The sequence below is a fragment of the Crocodylus porosus genome, unplaced genomic scaffold (assembly GCF_001723895.1).
Source record: "Crocodylus porosus isolate Cpor-Errol unplaced genomic scaffold, CroPor_comp1, whole genome shotgun sequence".
NCBI lineage: Eukaryota > Metazoa > Chordata > Crocodylia > Crocodylidae > Crocodylus > Crocodylus porosus.
In genome coordinates, this window is record NW_017728935.1 from 94958 (window position 1) to 113875 (window position 18918).

At 48.4% G+C, this 18918-nt stretch overlaps 1 protein-coding gene across 1 annotated transcript; it reads left to right on the top strand.

Moving 5' to 3' along the window:
- The first annotated feature begins 8 nt into the window (after nucleotides 1–8).
- EIF2D (eukaryotic translation initiation factor 2D) lies at nucleotides 9–17078 on the top strand. The gene is made up of 15 exons (XM_019546522.1): nucleotides 9–103; nucleotides 654–844; nucleotides 1599–1682; nucleotides 4671–4761; nucleotides 5261–5368; nucleotides 7996–8294; nucleotides 8824–8941; nucleotides 9476–9521; nucleotides 10122–10225; nucleotides 12546–12704; nucleotides 13622–13711; nucleotides 13987–14082; nucleotides 15700–15820; nucleotides 16535–16709; nucleotides 16816–17078. The coding sequence occupies exons 1-15, from the start codon at nucleotides 48–50 to the stop codon at nucleotides 16884–16886; spliced, it is 1809 nt and encodes a 602-aa protein (XP_019402067.1). The 5' UTR covers nucleotides 9–47; the 3' UTR covers nucleotides 16887–17078.
- The last annotated feature ends 1840 nt before the right edge of the window (nucleotides 17079–18918 follow it).

Sequence of the window (18918 nt, forward strand, 5' to 3'; positions counted from 1 at the left end):
CAGGCTCCGCCATGGCGGCGGCGTGCTGAGGCGAGCTGAGCGCGGCCATGTTCGCGCGGGCGCTGCGGGTGCGGGGCCACACGGCTATCAAGGGCTCGGAGCGGTGAGTGCGGGGCGGCGCGGGGCCGCGGCGCTTTCTCCTCCCCGCCGCGCTGCCGTGGGGCCGGTTGTTCCTAGAGGGAACGGAAAAAAATCCTCATCTGCAGAAAAAAAACACAGAAAAAAATGCCTGAAAACTGCCCCCTTGCAGAAGCGGGACGAGACGGGGGAGCGGGGGACTGGGCTGGGGAGTCCTGCGCCCTGTTACGAGTCGGGATCCCCGTGATGAGATTAACCGCAGGGGTCAATATCTGCCCGGCTGTGGCAGAGGCAGGTGCACTTGGTCACCTTACTTACAGCCCTCCGCGAAGTCATGCTGCAGGAGCCGGCCGCATCCTGGCGGCGTCTCCCCCTGTGGGAAGCGAGTCGGGTGGCCCCCGTGTCCCAGCAAAGTGATTTTTGGGAATGAAGACAATAACCCAAAATGAGATTGCTGCTCATTCGTGGCTGCCACTGTCAAAAGGGGGGGAAAAACCCACCGGGAGAGGTGGGCGGCTCTCCGTGAGCCGCCTAGAGAGCGTTGCACTTACCATGTTCGCCACTTGTTTCTACAGGAGAAAACTGCGGGCTGATGTGGCGGCGGCTTTCCCCAGCCTCAGCGCGGAGCAGCTGTGCGAGCTGGTCCCGCACAAAGAGGAGCTCAGCGTAGTCAAAGCGTACTCTCACAGGGGAGATGCCATCACGGTGTACACCCGCGGCAGGAACCCGGTCCTTTTTGAGAGGGAGAGAGCCCTGTATCCAACCGGTATGAGATGGAGCAGGGACCAGCTTCCCTTCTCCTCGTTCTCTGTCTGGCCCAGGTACCTAGATGGCCCCAATCCCCACCCGCCTGAGCACCTTTGCTTCCAAACCTCGTCATGCCCTTGGTGCGCTGTGGGGGCTCGTAGAGATGGGGCATTGAGCCCCAGAGAGGCTAAGTGACTTGCCCAGAGTTGCACAGAAAGTTTGTGCAGAACAGGAATTTGAACCCGTGCCCCCAGCACCAAGGCGAGCTTCCTAACCACTAGACTATCCCTTTTTGGCCCGGTAACGTTCACGTGTGTGGGCTTAAGGTTCTCGGCTGCCCGGGCTGCCAGGTTCAGCTCCCCATACATGGAGCCCCTTGCGGAAAAGGCTGAGTAGCCCACGTCAAATACGGCTCTTTCAGGATTTTTCTCTGCCTAGCCAGAGCCTCTCCCTGCTTGGTGCATTAGTTCCTCTCAAAGCCACCTTTGTTCAAACAGCGACTATTAAGATCTCCGTCTCCCAAAAGCCCACTGGAAGATTGAAGATGAAACACTAGCGTTTCATTTCTGCTGCTGCAAGCATCAGCTGGCTGAGGGGACATGGTAGCTCTGGTTCCTGGCTTTTTGTTCAGCTGCCTGCCAGAGAAAATCTGTCTTGTTGCACTCAGGGAGGTGTGTTACAGGGGTTTAAAGAGAGTAAGAAGCAAGGTCTAGAGGGATCTTCAGTGACTTGCTTTGACAACTTGTCTTTTTGGGGGGGGTGTTTTGATTCAGTGTACACTCTGTGGTCTTACCCAGATCTTCTCCCTGCCTTCTCAACATGGCCCCCCGTGCTACAGAAGTTGGCAGGAGGAGCAGGTAAGCAGATCAAGACTCACTCACATTGCGTGACCCATGTTGGTTGCCCTGGGGACTTGACCCTTCTGGATCAGGCCTTTTTTCGGTTCACTCACTCTTCCTGCACAGGACAGGATCTATTTAAGACAAAAAGCAGAGATGCTGACTACCCAGCAAAGCTGTAAGCAGTTTAGGATAGTGAAAGTCCTCAAACCTGAACCCCACTGGAGTCTACACGCTGCCCACATAGATGTTTGTGTGCAAGTGGGGTTGCCTTTTTGTGCCTGGACTTGGGTGGAAACGGGCACTGCGACAGTACTTGAGTCCCTCTGCTTTAGGTGCCTGCTGGGGAAAGTGAATTCCATGGATGTGTGACCAGGCCACTGCTGCTGACTTGTAGTGACGTGGTCTGTGTGGAGATGGGGAAGGAAGCCAATTAAAGTAGGGGTGCAGGTCACTGGTTCCCTTGAAAACAGGGTGGCCTCTGCCAACCTCTGAGCTGTATAATAGTCACCAAAGGCAGAGGGGATGGGTAGATGCAGAATGCACAATGAAGCTTTATGGTAGAACAGAGCCTGGAACCTGGGAGCAAGATGATATAGTAAGGTCAGTGCTTGGGTCAGGATAATCGGATACCAGCCCAGCCGTAGAGCTCTGGGGTCTGTGTTTATCATTGGGACATGCTACTTACTTTGTCATATGGTCTTAGGACTTTTATATGGCTGCCTTTCTTGCCCAGGGATGGGGCCCACATATCTGGGTTGCATACAGGTTGCCATATAAGCTTTGCTGAAAGCAGCTGTAAAGGCAAAGGGGAGTTTAAAATGAGTTAGCATATAAATAAATATCCACAACTCTGGGAAGCACCTGGAGTACCACTCAGAATTGGACCTGAATCCGACTGCTGGGCCCCCAGGCACTAGGTCTGGCTCTGTCCGCTGTTAATAAATATCCAGGGCTTCAAAGGATGGCATCCCTTCCTGCTGTACAAGTGGCAGAGACATTCCTTCTTTCTTAGTTTGTGTGTCTGTCAGCCTATGCCCTGAGACTGACATCAAGAATAAGTGCAGGACAGGGTATATTCTTGCTGTCCAAGACTGGCAAGCAGGGAGTTAATACTGCGTCCTCTTGCAGAGGAAAGTCCGCAGCGGAGTGCTGTAAGTGCAGACAAAGTCTAGTTAGCAGGACTAGCTCAGCAGGGCAAGCGGGGTAGTTACCTCTGCCTGTTTTCAGGGAGACAGGCTGAGACTGGCTCGTGGGAGCAGCCAAAACCTGTGTGGTGGGACATGGTGGAAGGAAGAGGAGGTTAGATGGAAACCCACCTCTTTATATGAGCCACCCAGGTTGGTTGTGGAATCTCCATCCAAGACCTGGGGACAGAGCCTTGGCTGGGATGATCTAGTTGGGGACAGTCCTGCTTTCAGCAGGGCGTTGGACTAGATGTGACCGCCTGAGGTCTCTTCCAACCCTTGTTTTCTATGAAAATACAGGCACAGGGTATAGCTGCACACAAGCACTGTGCTTTGGCTAACTCCATGAAACGGCCAGGCAGACAGAAGACCTGGACAATGAATGAGGTACTGGACAGGGCCCCGAGGAGGGCGTGGGAAGCCCTTTTTTAATCCCTTTGGAGCAGCGTTTCCAGTGCCCGCATGGAGACCCAGAAGGAAGAGGCCCAGGTTGGGTGGGTGGCTGTTTATTCCGATCCCTGACAGCGCAGAGGTATTTCGTGACAGGGATCGTCCTGCCCATGCAGTGTGTCATGTCCCAGATGATGCTCACAATTCCAAGGGGCCTTGCCTTTACGAGCTGGGTTGTTTGAGCCTCGGTCTAGGGCACCTTGGACACATCTTCAGTATTACCTCCACTAAAACCATTTCCCTCCACTGCATTCTCTTTAGGTTGCTATGCTTACATATTTCATCCTGCCATGTGCAATATAACTGATAATTGCTCCTCGGTTACTGGCAGCTCTTACCTTTTTGATACTGGCTTGTAGTTTGTTTGTTTAGCTCAGATTCTGGCTGGTCTTCCCAATCAGTCAGTTTTTCAAGCTTCTCAGCAAGTACTGCCTCAGCTCTGAGCCTTAGCTTGGCACACAGCAGTGGTAGGTGGGCAGAATGTGTGCTTTGCTGCATTTATCTGGTGCTTAGGATGAGAGACTGGGAGACAAACTTCTTGGATACGGGGGGAGTCGCATCTAATGGCTTAGAATGGGAAAGTCTGAGAGCAAGGACAGCCTGGCTTATGTCTGTGGCTGTAGAGGGGAATGGTATAATAGAACAGGGTCTAAGTCAGGACTCTTGGGTTGTGGGCTGTGCTCGGGAAATATCTTGCATGAAACAGAGTCTGGCATAGGAATAAAAACAGAACAACTCTGTTAAAATGTTCATATAAGGAAACAGAAATTGCTCATTAACAATTTCAGATGGATTGGAAGTCTTGTGCTATGGTTGTATTTTAAGGGAAATACATGACATTTCCAGTCTGCCCTGACGTGTGAAGAGTTGGAGTGGAGAATTCGGAGAACTGAGAAATGTGCTTGGGAGCTGGGTTTTCTGCCAGAGCCCAGACTCTTTGGGTGCAGCGAGGAGAGACAGAGTACCTGCCCCACCTGGTAGCAAACTGAACTTCCTACCTAGTTATCCACTGGTTCTGTAATCCTTCCCTGGCAGTTACCTCTTCCAACCAAAGCCAGTGCACCCTTTAGAAATCATCCTGTGTAGGGCTGAGCCTTTCAGCTCCCCCTGCTAGCCTTCATAATTTGGGGTGCTTAACAAAATTGGGCCCTTGTAGTTCTTGTGAAGAGCAGCATTCAGACTTGAATAGTGGAGATGCACAGAGGAGCGTGTCTTACCTGAAGTGCACTCTGCTGTGGCTGGGATTGTATTTTTTTGCTGAGCAGCAGAAGGGATGGGGGTGGAAGAGGCGGCTGGATCTCCCCTCACCGGCTTTCAAATGTTCCTTGAAGCAGGATGGATGCTAATGGCTGTTTACTCTTCGCCATAGATCTCATGCTGCCAGGAGTGCTGGTGCCATCACGTGGGCTTCCTCAGGTACAGCAGGGCACCCTCTGCGCCATTACTCTCGTGGGGAACAGGTACGGCTCCTCCAGGATTTCTCTGTAGAGCTAATGGCAAAAGAAAGATCTGTAACAGAAATTCACTACTTGCTTTGGGAAGAGCAGATACATTTTGCATGTCTGAAGCAATGTCTGCATTTGCTAACTTAAAAGACTTTTCCTCTCAAACTGGGATGGTTTTGTAGCACCCCATAAATTAATGCCCTCCTAAGGAGAAGGGAGCTGGGTAGATGGCTTGATTGGTAGAAAAAAATGTTAAAAGGCAGATACTTGAGTACCTCTGGGAGAAGATCCCTAATGGGAGTGAGTAAAAGTAGAAAGCCTTCACAGGACTCAGAGTTATCAGGTGTAAAGAACAGAGTCAAGGTAAAACTACTTCAGATGAACAATTAGCCTCTGTTGTAAAAATCTAACGCGTTAATGGCTCGGCTACTCCTTGTTCCAAGTAGCGTGAATGTTTTGCTCTATCCTGCTCTGATCGTATCTTCTCCCTCACACCTCCCTCCCCCTTCCCCAGAGCCCCAGTTGCAGTAGGAGTTGCCACCATGTCCACTGCAGAGATGCTGGCTGCTGGAATGAGAGGGAAAGGCTTCACTGTACTGCATACTTACATGGATCACTTATGGTGAGTACAGGGACGAGGGTGCAGTGAAAATAAGGCAAGAGCAGGAGGTGTGGCCATCTGGGCACTGGAACCAAGCTACTCCTGGAATCAAAGGTTCAGATCGCCGCGTCAATATTGGCAGCCCAGGCACGCTGGGTTTGGTGGGATGTAGGGGCATGTTCTGGACTACAGAGGTCTGGGCTGATCTCCACAGATCTAGAGTTGATGCCCCAGCAATTCTGGCAGATAGGGGCTCGCCATTATGTGCCTTGAGCCCATGCACACGCATCATGCTGGGACTTAATTCCTCTCTGGTGAAACTCGAGCCCAAAGCCATTAGGAAAGGGATTGAATTGGCCCATTATTGTTACCTTGCCTTACAACTGCCTTTTTGTACCTTTTAATATGTGGCGTGCTGGCTGTGTCTAAATCTTGACTCCTACTTTGCTTCGACAATGCTTTCATTGCTGGGATTTTCTCTAATTCCTGCCACAGCCTTGTTATAAAGGGTGTGTCCTACTGAAAGAAGCAACTGTTGTTTTAGCTCTTATTCACAGAGATACTTCGGGGATTTTTCCTCATTAAAATCCCTCAGTGTGTTCAACTAGCTTGTTTTCAGAGCTCAAAGCCTGCAAAAATGTTTTCTGGCCAGTGCCTCAAGGGAATTAGCTTTGCAATGCGCCGACTCCTGTTTTTTTTCCAGTGACCTGCAACATCCACTGGAAAAAACAAACAAGTCACAGCTCCCCTGGTTCCATCTGTGAGCGTTGCAGCTTCCGGTGCGGTCTGTTTGGGGACCTCTGGAGGAAAGGGACTTTTTGTTTTTCCAAGTACCTTTCAGGCCTTTAGAATAGACCAGGCTTGTAAGAGAAGCTGCTTATCCAATATGTGGCAGGGGTTAGGCATTTGGCATATTCTGAATCTCTTTAAGAGGGTAGGACTGAGTGGCCCTTCAGATGGTTTTCAGACCTACAATTCAGTCAGCCTCATACGTAGCACCTGTTCTCTGGTCTGGTGTGAATCTGGTTCTCTAAAAGCAAAGGACTTTTTTTTGCCTGCATCAACCCAGGGTCAAATTATAAGACTTGAGCAATCAGTGACAGGGAGACTGGTTATTTACCTTTGGGATTGCAGCCTCTCTCCTCCCCTGGCTCCTGTTCTGCGGAGAGCAGCCTCAGCGAAAAGGAATTGCAATTGCAGTCACAGTCTAGGAGCCTTGGTGAAATGAATTGAGTGTGGGAGTGTCTCACTCCCAGCCCCTTAAGTGCAAGAACTCACAGCACAAAACATCCGTGCCAGCACTGCCTGTGTTTGCAGTGACAAGGAGGCCAAGAACTAAGCAGCTTTCTCGACTCTTGTAGACAGTTGGGTCTGATCAGACTTGGGGGAAAAATGTAGGGGAAGACAAGTGGACCACAGGCACTGTGCTATCCTTGTTCTGTGGACACATGAAGGATTCCAGCCTCCTGCACCGTCGAGCTGGTGACTATCCCGAGCACTTACTTCACCAGAAATGGTTCTAATAAATGAGTCTGAATATGCACCGGGGATAGCAAGTGTAAGCAGCTCTGCACTTACTAGTGATGAACACATGCACCTGAGGGGGGTCCTGCTGATAGGATGGCTAGCAGGATTTGTATGTGGTGTTATAAGACCAAAAAGCAATCGACATTTGAGGAACAAACCATAAGAGACAAAACAGGCTCTGGCTGATCTTGTTGAATGCAAGCTCAGGTGGCTCGGTGGGCACTTGCAGACTCAGAGTCAGCAAAGGTCTAACAAGTTCTAATGGCTGGAAGTAGGGTGTAGGATGCAGATGTTTCACAGGAGAGGGTAACGAACCCATGGACCAGCTTGCCTAGGAATGAGGCGGGTCCTGTAGCACTGGAATTGGAGACCAGATGCCTTTCTGCAGGAGATATTTTTGTTTTGCCATGGGGAAGGTGGGAGGAGCTAGATAAAAGTCTCTGGCCTGGGCCAGGAATTCAGTAGATCACGTCTGGCTAAACAGTCACATGCACAGTCCTAAGCATTTGGTCAGCGTACTTACCTGGGCGAGCTCCAGGAGCTGCTAACCCTGGCTGGCTGGAGACGCTGGCCACCATGCCCAAGTGGCTGAACCCTTAAGTACCATTTCCTTGATGATCGCTGTCACCCGTGTCTCTGCGACTGGGACCCACTCTAACCAGTGTCATGGAAACTTCAGGGGTGAGCGTTGCTTACCGCAATCACTTGTGCTGTTAACTGTTCTGAGGCCGTGGATCTTTCTCCTTCCTTCCCTTCCAACATGGGTTGTTTGACCTTAGCTAACATCGAGAGAAATACAAAGCACGTAGGATAATTCCAGGTTTGGGCACAGCTGCTCTTTTCTGTCTCTACAGCTGGGGTTATGCAGGAAGTCAGACTGGAGGACCGCAGGGTCCCTGGCCATAGACTAGGTAGCCAGGGAACCACGTACAGCTTGGAGGGTGGGGATGTGAGTAGGATCCGTGATCTGTATGTAACAGCTATGTGGGAGTTATCTACCGCTGGCCACGACCTTCGTTGTGGCACACCTCAGTGCTGTGGTGGGGGGAAAACCATCCTGTATCAAAGCAGTAAAGAAACATGAGGAGAACTGCTTCATGTTTCCTGTTCTCTTTTAAAAGGGGCTTTGGAGACAAGGCTTACCCACCCACAATAGCTCCTTTGGTAGCGGATCCTGTAGAGGTGGAGAACACTGACCAGGAAGATGGTGACGAGGAGGCGGAGGAACAGGAGCTTGATGGCAACCTTCCTGCAGACCCGGCAACGCAAGTGGACGTCAGCAGTTTGAGCCTTCAGGAGGGAGATGGTTGCGTGCGGCTGACAGAAAAGGAGGCAGCTTGTGACAACCATGCTGTGGATACAGCGGAGGATGAGAACTTGGAGGCTCAGACAGATGCTGAGGGCAGCAGGACGCCAAGAGGTACTTCTGCATGAGAGTCAACGAGCTGTGTGTTTCAAATGAACCACCTGGGCGAGGGGATAGCAATCCAGACAAGGATGTTTTGGGACTCACTCCCTGTTTAACACTGCATAGAAGGGCTGAGCAATAAGCATGGCAGACATGCACTGAATTCAGCCTGTGGCACACTAAAGAGGATTGCATTTAAAACAGATCCACTCAGTTCTGCTTCCTAGTCATCTGGATAATGTGCTGGAGTGGGAGGGAAGCACACTCAGCCTTACTTGAGGATAATCGTGGGCTAAAAAGAGGTTAAGTGACTTGCCCAAAGCCACAGAGAGGAGGCTGTATCAGGCCGGCCTTAGACTATTCAAAGTGTTTGTCTCCCAGTCTTGCTGGGTGGATGCTGATTTAACTTAATGTACAACCTGAGGGTAAGAATAAATGGCAACCTGAGGTTCAGACGAATGAGCACCCTTTCTAGTGAGTTCTGCTGTATGCATCTCTCTTGCTTTTCTGGCCCCATCAACAGTATTTCCCCCCTCTGCAGAGCAAATGGATGAATTGTTTCAGCAGTGTTTTTTCCACGCTTTGAAATGCAAAGTGAAGAAGTCAGAACTCCCCCTGCTGACCAGCACATTTCTGCGAAACCACATGTTCTCCTGCTGGTAGGTGGTAAGATGCCTGCCCTCGGGGTGGCCTGAAGTGTTTCTGGGTTTTAATTGAAATTACTGAGAGGTTGTAAAATATGCTGGGTGTAGCTTCGATCTCTTGCAGAAAATTCAGTTCTCTAGGGCTGGATAGACATTAAAGGTTTTTTAAACAATTTGATTGCCATTCCGCTCAAGCTAGCTGACAGTTGCATGTGCTAGTCAGGATGCTTCACCTGTGCGTGTTCCAAGACTGTGGCTATAATTTTCTCCCTACAAGTTCTTAATGCTCCACTGCAGACATGCTGTAACTGTGAGGGCCCTGTACAGAAGAAAAGCTCCTTGTGTTGTGCCTTCCTGCTGGAATGCCAGCATTGATTCGCACAACTTCACCATCACCCAAAAACACAGAGGTCTGTAATTGGCTTTCCCATGTGCAGTCTATAGCCAGGCTATTAAGAAGGGTTTATCATGCCCATACTTAAACTGTTTGACATTGGTGAAAATGTTTTGTCCTGATTCCTGCTTTTTTTTTTTTCTTTAAATCAATAGCCCAGAAGGACAACAACTAGACGTAAAGAAATCAAGCTACAAAAAGGTGAGACTTTTCAATATGTATTTAAATGAGGCTAGGGGAGAAATAAGCTTTCAGGGGGTTCTAAAATTCTACAAAAAAATGTTCAGAGGCTGCACGTAAAGAACCTGTGCCTATGCCACAAATTATATTCTTTGGCAACACTGGTTTAGTATTGACTGTACTGAAGTCACGGGCACAGGCTTCCTGGCCCAGGTATAAAAGAAAAAAATCAGACAGGACTTGTAGTATCTCGTTGTGGTCCTCCTGAGGTCTGACTGCCTTCATATGCAGTGCTTACCACAGGAGAAGGGAGTCCTTGCCCTAAAGCTCAAAGCAGTAGGTGGCTAGGAGAGCTGAAGTGATTAGCTTCAGAAGGTCACAAATCAAAGCATTGGCAGAGCTGGTCATGGAAGTCCTGAAAACTTACAACTTGCTCTAAATATTACATTGAAAGGAGTGAAGAGGGCCTTTTTTGGGTTTTTTTGCAATTTGATCCTTTTTCATCAAACTTGTCTGACTTGTGGAGAAAACCATGTGGGTCCTAAACCAGAGACTGCGGCCTGGGTTGGTTAGCAGGATGAAAACACACATTTCCAGATGTCTGACCAATGTTTCCTTCAGTTTTCCAAGTTCTTGCAGTGCATGCAGCAGAAGGACATCCTGCAAGTGAAGGAGCTGAACAAGGGCGTGGAGAGCATAGTGGGCGTAGACTGGAAGCACCCAGAGTAAGTTCAGATGAACTCGTAGTGACGTAAAATCATGTGGATCCTTTAATTCCTTATTAATCGAATCTCATCTTTTTCATTGTTCTGCCCAGAATCAATATCAGGCTAACCAGCTTTTTGGTATCAAGGCCATCTCGCTTGCCCTTTTTGACTATCAGTGCAGCATTATAGCAGTCTCCTGGAATTTCTCCAATAATTTAAGATTTTCTTTTAAAAAAAAAAACAAACCCAACCAACTATTTTAGGACTTTGTGGTGAAAACAGCGTGGCTGCTGATTTTGAAATATGTTTGTTCCTAGTAGATACTGTTTAGTCTCCTTTGTTACTAAAGAACTGGAAAGTATTTAATCCACCTCATTAGCTACAAACATGCCACCCTGTTTCTTTTCAAATATAGATACAAATAATTCCACACACGTACTTCCTGTATCAATAACAACAATTTTGCTTTCTCTTTTTAATTATGAGCTTTATACCATTACTAGTATTTTTGGCCGTATTGTATCCTTCTTAATGTCTTTATTCTGTTCAGTCACAGACTTTTCCCTTCAGATATTTAGCTTTCCTTATTCATTTTCTACATATCATAATTTGTGACTTACGTTGCTATCTAGCTATTCCTTTTCCCTTTTAATATCAATTGCTTTTTATTTTTTACTTGCTGTCTTCACTTTGCCACGGAATCCGGATGATATTTTTTGGGCAAACAATTCTTCTCTCTGGGTAATGAAATAGAGTTTTTCTCTGCCAAGTTATAAGATTTTCTTGAAAAACGAGCTTTCTTTTGGGGTTTTTAGCTAAGATTTTTCTTCCCAGTTAGTTCTAGCTCTTAATCTTCCTCCTCTCTGGGAAATGAGCTGTTTTGACGCACCAAATAACAGTATGGGTGGTTGGGACTTACCTCTTTGTCCTTAGAGAAAGTAATTGGATCATCACCAACAGCTAGATAATCCCCAGCTTCCAGTCTTGCAATTCATTTGTCTTTGTCTGTCAAAATGATGTCCAAGATAACCACCTGGGTTTGGGCACATTGCTGCTTGGGTTAGAAAACCACCACACACGCTATTCAGAAATACTCGTGACTATACACACCTTCTAGTCTATCTCCCAAAACAAAGTGGCCCATAGCACATTTTTTTTCTCTTTTTGCCTCTTAAATGGGTGCTTAAGGAACACTTTAGCCAGTTGTCTAGCTTGGGAGCAGTGGGTTCTTACATTTCCCATCCAGCATTGTGTTTGCTGGCACCATGATCTATACCTGCGGCTTTCCGTTACCGGTGCACGTAGAGGTGATGGTCTTTATTATAGAGTGCCTTCACCTCTCTTCTCCAGGCTGCCCTTCCTAGGCGAATTAAAAACACTTGCTTGATAGACATGCGGATCACATGACTCACCCTCACCTTTTCCAAACTCTCCTCTTTTACTGCTGGTTTAGTGACCCTGATGCCATCAGCTGTTCCTCATCAAAGAAGACCAGTCTCCCTGCCTGCGAGAGGCAGGCTGCCCTAGCATCCTTTCTGCGCGCTACAGCGAGGCCCCGTGTTTCCCAAAACCAACCCCTTTAGCTTTGTACCTGTCACACAGCCTGTTGCTCACCTCTGGTATTTTCTGCAGCATCTCACTTTGACTTTCCTCTTCCAACATCCCTTGAATCTTTAATACTCGACACAGCTCCATGTGATGCTGTGTCATTCATTGCAATGTGTCATCACCGGATGACTCTGTAGTGCTGGCCAGTCTTGCAGGAGCAGCATGCTTTTTCTAGAAATGCACTGTCCTATTTGGCCTTCTTAGGGTTAGTTACAAGTAACCCTAAGATTTATGGAGCAAGAGCCTACAGAGGAAAGGAGAGCCATTTCCTGCCCCTTAGTCTGGGATTATGACAGTCCTTTCCTCAAAAGGAGGCCAAAAAGTATCAGTTCCTCTTAAATTGAATGAAAAGGCAGTCGTCAAACCCATAAAATGGGCAGCTGGACTTGAAAACACGTTCAGTACTTGGAGCAGTTTTAGAACAAACTGACTGTAACTATAGACCCACCTGCGGAGCACTGGGAGACAGCCGGACAGGATCCCTTGTGCAGAGACAGTCCTGCTAATTGCTGCTGGTTCTTAAGTCAGTCACCCTGCAGTGCATCTCTGCTGCGCTTATAGTACGTAGAAAGGCAAGAAGTGGAGACTAGGAAGGGCACCTGGTGTAAGAGGCCTGCTGCACTAGACTTCAGCTCCGCTGTGGTGTAGGTGCCAAACAACCACAGTGCTCCCTGACCTCTGCATTGTTGCCAAACAGTTTCCTGCAATTGTTTTCTCCGCTGTGTTTCAGCATTAAGTCGTTCGTGGTTCCTGATGGGTTTTCCCCAGTGTTGGACACCCCAGAGAGCAAGGGTGGAGATGGAGAGCCACTGTATCACCCTCCTGACATAGTCCCGCTCTATGGTGTCTCAGTGAAGATGGCCCCACTCTTCCAGGAGTCTGGACACAAGTAAGGGCTAGACAAGTAGGATACGCCCTGCAATCAAGTTGGAGATGAGCTAGATTTGAGCTGTCAGCATTGCTGTCTGGGCAGTAGTTAAACAGGAAGTCAGGGAGACACCAGTGTTAAAGGGAGTAGTGATGGGGGTTAAGTAGTCAGCTGTCTCCACTCTGTTTGTATCAAAGCAACGAATGGCTGAGGGGCTGACATCCCAGGTCACCAGAGACACTGGGGCCAGGGAAGGGAGGGCAAAATTGTCCTGGATATATTCCAGATCAGGTAATTGCAGCCTGCTTGAATACCCCAGGATTTGCAACCAGACACTGGCTGCTTCCCCTTTGTTCTCCTCCACTGTCAGGCCATTGTGGACTGTTCAAACCTCTGCCACATGAAACTCTAGGGATGACATTCTGCACTTTAGCGCAGTGTGAAATACTCAGTCTGCAGAAAGGCAGCAGAGGTGACCCAAGAGATGCATGCATCTACCTTGCCTCCAAAGCTGGGTTGCTTTGGGATTGTGGAGCCAGGGCTCTTACAGCAGCCTGTCCTGGGCTGTCTTATGGGCACCAGTACTTGTGCAGGATCCTCACAGGGCTGTGGGTTCTCCCCCACTCCAGAAAAGAGGCCACAGTTGCTTTCTTCAGAAGGCAAAGGTTGTCTTCAGTACTTAAGGGAGGGAAATTCTCTTCCAGAACCTGGCCTTCTACTGACTTGTTTGTGGTGCTTTAGCTCTCTTTTACCTGGCATAAAAGAGCTGAGTGGGGGAAGAACGTACCCCGGAGAAGGTGGAATGCCCGCTCTGAACCAATATCCCTTACCTGTGTGCTGTGGGTCACTTATTTGTAAAGAGCTTGAAGCAAGCTGCTATAGGAGCACTGGATGCTAAGGTTGTTCTTTAAACATCTTATTTCTTCCTGCGACCAAAGAAAAGGCAGCATCCTCTCTAGCAGTGATGTGAGAAGCATCGTCATCGACTACGTAAAGACGAACGAGTTGGTTGATGAAACAAACAAAAAGTGAGTAGCCATGAATGTTATACATGCATCGCATTTCCCAAGGGACTGAGTGGACTGGAAAAAGGAAAGTTAGCTAGTTTAAAAATCTAAGCAATAATTTAATTATTACCATTGTGCCTAGGATTCCTTCTCATGGCCCAAGGGCTTGCTGTGTTTGATGCCACTGAGAAGGCATCAAGACAGTCCCCTATTCCAAACATCCTGTACGGAACAACTTGCCGAATTATAGCACTGTGACTGTGTGCCTTGCTTCTAATGGTTCTGTTTTCTTCCAGCTTTGTAAAGATCAATCCCATCTTGTGCGACTGCCTGTTGGATAAAGCGGAGCAAGACAGTATCTCAAAGCTCAAATGGGACGATCTCCTGAACAGGTGACTGCCGTTGTGTGCTCTACTAAATATTAGCTGAAACTCAGCGTAGCACTTGATTCTGCCTTGCATAATAGTCTAGTTTTATCCTAAATTACACAGTGGCTTCCTAATGGCTAGTGTAAAAATACATCTTAACTTGTAGCACATGCTTGGCCGATACCACAGAGAAACAGTGCAGGTCCCAGTCCTTCGTTTCACACTGTGCACCAAACATTACTGAAACATCCACCACTTTTTCTTTTAACGCTCACTCGATAAACATTCACAGCAAAGCCTGCTGAGAAAATAGAACCTAATTCTACCAATCTGAGCCGTACAAACATAAGCACAGAGAATGTAAATACATCCTCTGCAACAAAGCTTCAAACTTTAGATCCTCGCTGTCTTCAAAAAAAATCCACCGGGGAACTTAAAAGACCCTTCAAGACCCAAAGCTTGCATTTAACATGGAAACTCAGATTTAACAAACTGCTTTAATTTTATCTTGCCCAATACATTACAAGGCAGTAACTGAGAGCTGTACAGATTCATACTGGACAATTCATTCCTCTCTTCCCAGCATATTTGCCACATAAACGTTCTCCGAGTACTCCCTCTGAAGTTCAAATCTGATATATGCACATAAGCAAGAGAGCTGTAATAGGAGGTTCTAAACTCTCCCTTCTTTTCTCACTACTCCATTGTTTTCAACTGCTGAAAATCTTCCTGAAAGTATTTTGGAGCAGTTCCAACAGTTTTGTTCAATTTCTATCAAGCCAAGCTTCATGGAGAACAGGATTTTAAATTGCATTTGCATCACTGCTCTCCCTTTAACTATTGTTGTTCACTGTTCTGAGTTGGATTTTTTTTTTTTCCTTCCAGAATATGCCTAGGTTCTTGTGCTTGTTCTGAGAGAGAACAGGCATGTTTTTATCAGCTGGTCCTTCCTCCCTTTTCTTTTTGGTGCAGCTTGCTGATAATTTCAGAGGCTTGTCTAAAACCAGACTTAGGTACATGACAAATGCCTATACAAATAGCAAGTAGGTTCCTGGCCCATGGGGGAATACAGTGCACCTGTAGCAGTATATAGGGTTGGTGATTTTTACCTGGCTTACTGCAGTGAAACCACTCTTATTTGCCAGTGACTGTAGTAATGGTCTGATTTATGTACAAGCTGAACAGAATAGCATTAAAAAGCCTCTACCTAAAGTGAGTGTTGCAGAGGTGGCTTTAAGGCACCTGCGTCCCCTGTCCCTGAAGGCTTGGATTGGAAGGGTAGCAGTGAGGCTGGACAGACGTGGACTAATCTGCAGTTTGCCTTTGATCTGTACAGATTGGATGCTTGTATAGAAAGAGCCCCATGCACTAGTTTACCAGCAGGGAGAGACATAGCTAATGTAGTGTCCCAGCCACGCTAGACGCTAGATTGGACACTTCACTTGTTTTAATCAGGCCCCTCCCAGTAAATGAATAGCTTGAGAACCTGGCAGTCTTGTTCATCCAATACAAGTACCAGGATAGGAACCTCCATGGTATGTGATCCCTAAGCAGTAAGAGAAGGGCTCACTGTACTAGAACTGTGCAGAGAAGCCCTCTTGTTCTCACTGCATGTGACAGACTGGCCTTAACCCTTTTCAGGTGCCTGGCACAGCTGCAGCCCTTCCACCAGGTGACTTTTTTTGGACACGAACCCATTGTGAGGAAAGGAAAAGGCTGCCCCATTGACATCACCATAGCTCAGAGGTCATCCAATAAAAAGGTAACAGCAGAAAGCCGGCAAGAATGGGGCTCAGAGCTGAGACCTGCGTGCTAATGGCAGCTTGGGCTCAGACTCCTTTTGTCTCTGCCGAACATTTAGGTAGCTTGTCTGCCTGGAGACAGACACGATACTACCTGCTCAGTGCTGCAGAGGATGGATCCTCTTTGGACCTGCCATCCATGGTGGGGGGTGCCAGCACTTCCAGACTGTGCCTGTGTCCTGGGGTAGGACTTAAGCACACCCTTAGGAAGGTGAAGCAGAAGGGCATGGGTTATTACAGTAGTGTGGGCACTGGGCAAGGCAGCACTTCCTGGCTTCAGTCCAGGAAGCAGTTTTATACCAAAACCACCTTCCTCCCAGATCTGCAGGTTAGGGCTCAAAGAGTGCCTGGAATGCAATTCAAGGTGTACAGCCCTGGCACGGTGGCTCATGGATATGTCCTGGAGCTTCAAAACCTATCCTATGATGTTTAACTACATACAGAAGAGGGGAGGGACCACAGCTGCTGCTTGTACCCAGTGGCACTTTTTCCTGCTGCCTGTAGAGGTTTAAACTGGGACTGTTTGTGAGGGAGGGATGGGAATGCTGTCCTTCAGTCCATGCTGCAACACTTATGGGGAAAGCTTGAATGCCCAGGTCCAGCCAGCTAGCTGTCGGGCAGAAGGAGTGCTTTATAACCTCCAAAGTAACGATCCTTCTGTGCCCATCCCACAGGTGACAATTATTAAGAACCTTGAGCTGTATGGCTTGGACCCCCAATCTGTTGCCACCACTCTGCAGCAAAGAGTCCAGGCCAGTGCCACTATTAGCCCACTGCCTGAGGCCAAGGATCGTGTGCAGGTCCAGATCCAAGGCAACCAGATCCACCATCTTGCCAAGCTGCTGCTAGGTGAGTTCACACAGAGCCCAGGTCTGTATCGGTTACAAACTGGGACTTGCTCTGATGATACCTGGCTCTGGTGCAGAGCTGACATGGACGCTTGTTTCTGTTGCAGAAGAATACCGGCTACCTCGGAAGTACATGCAAGGTCTAGAGAAGGCTCCGAAGCTTGGCCGGAAGAAGTAAAACGCTTCTTGTAAGAAATAGTCCCATCTTCTTATTTATACATGGTTCTGCCTACCCAAGGGAGATATTGGACCCTTTCATTCAAAGGGGAGTCCTGCCAGTGACTTCAGCAGGGCCAGAGTTTCACCCAAAGATTACAATTGCTTTAGCTGTTCATTTTTAATAAAAATGAAAAAGCACTGAAAAGCCTTACCATGTCCTCCTCCTGGTATTGACCAACTGTCCAGCTGTTCCCCATGTGACTGGTTCCAGTGCCTTTTTACTTCACGGTTTTGCAGCAGTGCACTGGGTGTGCCTGCTCCTTTGAGAGCCCTGTTTGGACTGGTTATGGTGTAAGGCCATGCTGTAGACGTACTCTGTTAGCAGGGGGAAAGAAGAAAGTGCTTCCAGGATGGGGGCAGAGACGACCGTTGCAGGGGTAAATACCCTGCTGTGCAGGAGAACCCTCTGAGCAGGCAGGGAGGCTAGAGGAGTGCAGAGGATTCCAGAGGTCCTGCTGGCTACAAGTGGACTGCAGCAGCCTGTGTGATCCCAGACCACACAAAGTTCATCCGCCATACCTACGAACAAGCAGACAGCCAGTACCGTCTGAGGTCGGAGACATCAACCTGACACCAGCCCAGGAGGTAAGCAATGCTGGCTTGGGATCAGAAGGGTGTTTACAAGTAACCTCCCAGAGTGAGGTTAGCTGGTGGAGTATAAAAGACCATTTGAGAAGGAAAACTGGGCGTATTACGTTTGTAGAACTGTGCAGAGACTAGGGGGAAATCGGGTGGCCAAGCTGTGGCCAAGTGTAAAGCTAAAGAGACTGCCCTGAAAATAGTGGAGGTCATAAACTATTTGAACCTCAGAGGGAAGACTCAGCTGGGGAATGATCAGGAAGTCCTGAAGGGCAGTAGGATTAATGATGGGAGGTCCCTGAAGCCTTGAAGTCCCCAGAACACACTAGGGGGAGCAAGGCAGGTAGATTAGGACTCTGGTAGGAGACCCCCTAGGTAAGAGATGGAAAAATCTGTGCCTTTTGGCTTGGAGCAAAGATTAGGCAAAGACTGAGCATCCCATGCCCTCCCTTTGCCTTTTGGCTGTTAGTAAGAGGGTGAGAGCGGCCCAGTAACTACACCTGTGGCCTAGGGAATGTCAGAGCCCCAAGACAACACCCATGCCCGGGAGCAAGCACAGGCCACAAGGGGAACCCAGCGGGAGAGTGTAAAGGGAGGTGTGTAGCAGTGCACCGGGTGTGCCTGCTTCGTTATGTTGCAGTTTGGGTTAGGACTATAAGGGGTGGTTAAGGGGGTTCCATTAGTGCCAGAGAGGGGGGCTGGGGGTGCACACAATGGCCTTGAGACCTGCTCAAGGCCTGAGCAGCTGTCAAGTCTAGAGAGGGCCAGGGGCCCTGTTGCCTGGAAAGGCCAAATGTTAGATGGTAACGCCTGCAAGGCTTGGGCCATGGCCTAGGGGAGGTTGAGGAGCCCCTAAGGCAATCAGTGCCTGGCAGGGGCACCCACAGGCCGAGAGGGCCTGCTGATTTGGGGTGTGCAGCTGTTACTGAGGGAACTCTGGGAGCCCAGTGGCCACTGACTTGCTACTGTTTTACATACATGCTGCATTTAATTAACAAAAGCATAAAAGAACTAAGCGACTGTCCAAGTAGGGCAGAAAATTGCACATTGTCATCCATTACCCAGTAGTCCGAACCAGAAAGTTCTTAATGTCCATATCCTTCCAGGTGTCACTAATGCCACACATTTGGAAGGTACTCAAGGGAAAACTTAGCTTGCTTTTCAGTAGTAACAGATGCATATGTTTGCAAGGTCCTGTGTGCATCCTGGGGCTTGGCTGCAGCTGAAGTCCAATTTGCAAACCTAGGGATTGTTTAAAAGATTTGTCCCTGAAGTGATTTCACCACAGCATAACCTCTACTCCTACATCAAGTCTCCCCCCCGCCCACCCCAACACCAATTTGTAAGTTTAGAACCATGACAGCTTTATTTGACAAGAACAGATTCCCTTGAAACACTGTGCAAAAGACAAG

Bases quoted from the DNA above. Each gene is read 5' to 3' on its own strand.
- EIF2D (XM_019546522.1), top strand. From the start codon at position 48: ATGTTCGCGCGGGCGCTGCGGGTGCGGGGCCACACGGCTATCAAGGGC. The intron at 8,942-9,475 runs GTAGGTGGTAAG...TTAAATCAATAG, and splicing joins AACCACATGTTCTCCTGCTG to CCCAGAAGGACAACAACTAG. The intron at 9,522-10,121 runs GTGAGACTTTTC...TGTTTCCTTCAG, and splicing joins AGAAATCAAGCTACAAAAAG to TTTTCCAAGTTCTTGCAGTG.